The sequence below is a fragment of the Macrobrachium rosenbergii genome, chromosome 12 (genome assembly GCF_040412425.1).
Source record: "Macrobrachium rosenbergii isolate ZJJX-2024 chromosome 12, ASM4041242v1, whole genome shotgun sequence".
In the NCBI taxonomy this organism is placed as follows: Eukaryota; Metazoa; Arthropoda; class Malacostraca; order Decapoda; family Palaemonidae; genus Macrobrachium; species Macrobrachium rosenbergii.
In genome coordinates, this window is record NC_089752.1 from 65574421 (window position 1) to 65579024 (window position 4604).

Sequence of the window (4604 nt, forward strand, 5' to 3'; positions counted from 1 at the left end):
TATATATATATATATATATATATATATATATATATATATATATATACACACACACAGTATATGTATATATACAGTATGCATATATGAAAAGCTCATAAGTCAGATATTTTATGAATTACAATACACAGTAAGTGTTTGATTAATAAGTGTGGCTAAAGACATTGGGAAGTTTCCAGAAAGTTCCTCGTTGGACGAGTCGGTAGAGTTCTCGGCTAGCACTCTGCTGGGCCCGAGTTCGAGTCTCCGGCCGGCCAATGAAGAATTAGAGGAATTTATTTCTGGTGATAGAAATTCATTTCTCAGTATAATGTGGTTCAGATTCCACAATAAGCTGTAGGTCCCGTTGCTAGGTAACCAATTGGTTCTTAACCACGTAAAATAAGTCTAATCCTTTGAGCCACCCCTAGGAGAGCTGTTAATCAGCTCAGTGGTCTGGTACTTAAAACTTTTTTCCTTGAGAGAATGTTTAGCTGGTGTCGGGTGCACATCCTGAGTATGAAAACTGTTGCCTTTTGCCGGTTTTGAATTAGGTGGTAATTTGTTAGTTAGGAAGAGTAGATACAGACTGAAAAAAGTGAGGATAAGGGTGATATGACACAAATAGTTGTCCCTAGGAGTTTAGTACCTACGCTTCAGGATATTGTTCATTGTAGGTCTGGCAGTCAGCATTTGGGTATTGAGAAGAGGTATCAGGATATATGGGGACAGTTCTTTTGGAAGAATATGCTTGGGTCAGTGGAAGATTTTGTGAGAGGTTGTTCAGCTTGTAATGCGTGTAAGCTATTGAGGGTCGTTTCTTGTAATTGGGTTCATTCCCTATTCCCTGTAGACCATTTTCTAGGGTCCATATGGACCTAATGTCCAATTTCTGTGAATCTAGTTATGGCCATAGGCACCTGTTTGTGGTTGTGGACAAATTAACTAGGTTTGTCAAGATTTTTCCTTTGAAGCATAAAACAGCAGAGGAGGTAGCAGTTGCATTCTTTAATGGATATATTTGTCGTTATGGGGTTCCTGAGGTGCTGATTACAGATCATGGGAGAGAATTTGTGAACAAGACGTTAGTGTCTTGTGGATATAATTGGCATTTGGAAAGTCACTATTATTCCCTATAGACCAAAAGCTAATGGGATAAGTGAACAGGCAAATAGGAAGGTAATTGAGGCTCTCAGAATTACTGTAGGGGGCAATGATGTAAATTGGGATCGATATATTCCACATGTTCAGCATAGCATCAGTTCTATGGTTAGTGATACCACTGGAATGTCTCCCGCTGAAGCCCTGTTAGGCTACCCAGCACGGGGCACGTTCGATTTATTACTTATTCCATCGGGTGATGATACAGTTAAATCGCTGATCTCTATTGCTAAGGAGAGATATGCGCGTCTTGCAAAGAATCTTGAATTGAAAACTCAGGATATGGTTGACAGGAGCAATTCAAAGCCAGATAGAGGTAAAGTTGTTGCGGGAGATAGGTTTTTCATGAAAATAAATGTTAGGAATCAGTTGAATTATAAACTAGGTCCAAAATTTGAGGGTCCTTTTCAGGTTCTAAAAGTTAAGAAGGGGAATAGGTCTGTTGTTCAGGATGAAAATACAAGAGTGTCTCGGTTGACACATATCTAAAATTAAAAAGACAGGTTAATGGGAATCTTGTGGATTAATTCCTTTGATATACTGTTGTTTCTGATCTTTTCTTCTTTTGTTTTTTTAATGGGTTTTACAGGTGTGTGATTTGCAGTTTTTTTAACTGGGGATGACATCTGTCTGTAGAGTTATACAAATCTGTAACAGTCCGAGCTCAGTTTTTTTTTTTAGCGGTTTTTTTCCTTTGCGTAAGTGCAGCGGTTCAGAGTAATTATTTTGTGTGTCGCAATAATGTCTGAGAAGGGAAAGCTTAGTTAAATTAGGCGAAAAATACCATAGAGTTTGATAGATACATGGGCTTCTCTTCTTTGTTTGTTTGGTTTTTTCTCTTGTTTCGGGATCTGGTAACTTATAGGTTCCATTCTTTGTTGTTTGTAGATGCTGAAGTTTCATCTGCTCACGGTTTTAGGGGTTGTGGCATGGGCTAATTCCGCAGTGAGGTTGGGCCCAGGTGCTATTATGGAAGAAGACTATGATGTGTGGTTGTTGTCGAACACGGTAACTTTGAGTATAGAGTTTGAGGATATAGGTTCGGCAAGGGATGACCTTGATAAATCCCAGAATAAAGTCCAGTCACTTAGGAATTTATTGGGTGAGATGAATACTAGACAGAATCTGTCTGATCCGTTGCGGGGTTGGCTAACAAAACTTAATGCTACAGCTGTTAGGGTCCAGGATAAGATTAAGAAGACGTTAACATGGCTTTCAAATTTAGGTTCTTTGACTTCTCAGGTTTCTTCTAGAAGGAGTAAGAGGGTTGTGATGATGTTAATTGGAGCTGTTCTGGTCACAGAAATGCTTGCTTGTATGTCAACTGCTAATCTGGTGAAAATTGAACTGGTCTCAGCAGAATTAGCTAGCCAAGGTAAAACTTTGATGACTTTACGAGATAGTAATGAGAAATTGCGAGAGGGTTTTGAGACATTAAGGGCGTCTTTAAATGGGTTACCGGTCACAGTTGTAGGATGGGGGGAGACTTAGATGTTACAATAGTTTTGTCTTCTTGTCACACTACTTTGTTGAATATTGAGAAAGAAGCAGAATCCGTATTATCGTAAATTCAAATACAGGTTAAGGCATTGGTTGCCACTTCTAAGGGGCGAATTTTGGAGATATTTTACCTCTCGGGTCTTTAGAATCGACTGATGAATGCAGCATATTTGTATGGTTCACAGGTAATTTTTACCGGGGAGAATTTGTGTCGTTATTATGGGATTTTGAAAGTGAGAGTGTCTGATAGGGGGTTGCTTGTGGAAATTCAAGTTAGTAATTTGAAATCGTTTCATAGTTATAATTATGACCTTTCCCTAGTGGTTTTAATAGTTCGGTAATAGTATGGGATAGTGAGGAGACTATGTACCTTTTTGGGGACCAGTTTCAATCCTTGGCTGTTAAAGTCAGGATGTGTTTAAGTTCGTCATAGATATGTTTGTGACAGTAGTATCTTTATGCTCATAAATGTTGACTGGTTAGGATGTGAGAAGATGTTAGTACATAACCAGACTCTTTCTGACTCTGACGTTCAAACGTTCCAACGTGAGTACAAGGTGGCCTCTACGAAGATTCTCAACGCAGTGTTCTGCAATAAATGGGAGATGTCCATCCGGTGCCATAATTTATCGGATACATTCCTTCTGCGAGGATCTCACCTCTTCGATGCGGCGTGTAGGCTGGTCACACCGAGGTTTCGAGTCCTGGGTAAGAGTGTCTTTAACTCTACTACTTGTATCTTTGTGTGGCATCTTCATGGGGAACATCAACCGGTGCTGCCTTTAAGGGGTGTGATCGCCACAATTCCACCACTTACTCCAATGCCGGAAGACGACCCTTTCCCAGTGCCGAATCAGTACCTTCTCATCATTACTTTATCAGTGATCGGGGTCTTTGTCTTCATACTCTTCGTGATGAGGGGTACTTCTCGTGTATGAAAACATTGTGTGAGTAAACCCTCACCTGAAGATCAGCTTGCCAGGGGTGTGGCTGTCCATTTAGTGCACGAATCTGGCAGTTAATGATTGCTATTTCCCTAGTGCTGGGGGCAGCACTTCTTTGTGGTGGCCGAGCATCTGAAAAGCTCATAGGTCACAGATATTTTATGAATTACAATGCACAGTAAATGTTTGATTAATAAGTGTGGCTAAATGCATAGGGAAGATCCTTGAGAGAATGTTTAGCTGGTGCCTGGCACACATCCTGATTATGAAAACTGTGTGTGTCAGGTGCGTCAGATGTTCTTTAGGCATGAGAACATTCCTGCCTAGCGACAAGACTTTGTGAGTTTGTTCGCCGGATATGTCCAGGTTCCGGTGAATTTGTTCATATATGTGGTTTTTTGGGTGGAGCCCCAGTGTGTGAAGGGATTAGTTGTTAAACAAATTGTCATTCGAAGATCAACACCGAATATTGTTAGAAGTCTTATGTGAAGACACTGTGGTTCGAGACCTGTCGATTAAGACTGGGAACATTGCTGTTTGGAGGTAGGAAGCATTTTAGATTTCCCAAAACTGCAGACTGTTCTTTTCATTAAACATATATCTCACTTGTGTCAAGCATTTTCTACATTGTGTGTACTTCATAAGTAACATGGGAGGAATTCCCATATCTTTATTTTATGCATTTGTTTAATAAGGGTTTTATTTGACTTCTTCAGATGTTTTGCTGAGGAAGAGGTTAAGATGTACACATTGGGAATGTATTGGACTTTGACTTCATTTGACCTATTGTGGGAAAACTAGTTAGAGAGAATAATTAGTTGAATATGGTGGACTTTAATATGTTTGATCAATTGGTGAACATTAGTATTCCATTTTATTTCATATCTTGTTTCTTGCAATCCAGTTATGTTAGATTATTGTCAAATAAATTATTTTGGGTAACGCTTGTTTCGCTGTAGACCTGAGAAAGAGAGAGAGAATGTGTGTGTGTGTGTGTATGTACAGATGTATGTTGCCAGTAGC

The 4604-nt window shown here is 39.6% G+C and overlaps 1 protein-coding gene across 1 annotated transcript; it reads left to right on the forward strand.

Annotated features, from left to right (window-relative positions):
- Nucleotides 1-591: 591 nt before the first annotated feature.
- On the forward strand, nucleotides 592-1626 carry LOC136844049 (uncharacterized). The gene is made up of 2 exons (XM_067113063.1): nucleotides 592-731; nucleotides 1116-1626. Exons 1-2 carry the CDS (start codon nucleotides 592-594, stop codon nucleotides 1624-1626), a joined length of 651 nt encoding a protein of 216 aa, XP_066969164.1.
- The last annotated feature ends 2978 nt before the right edge of the window (nucleotides 1627-4604 follow it).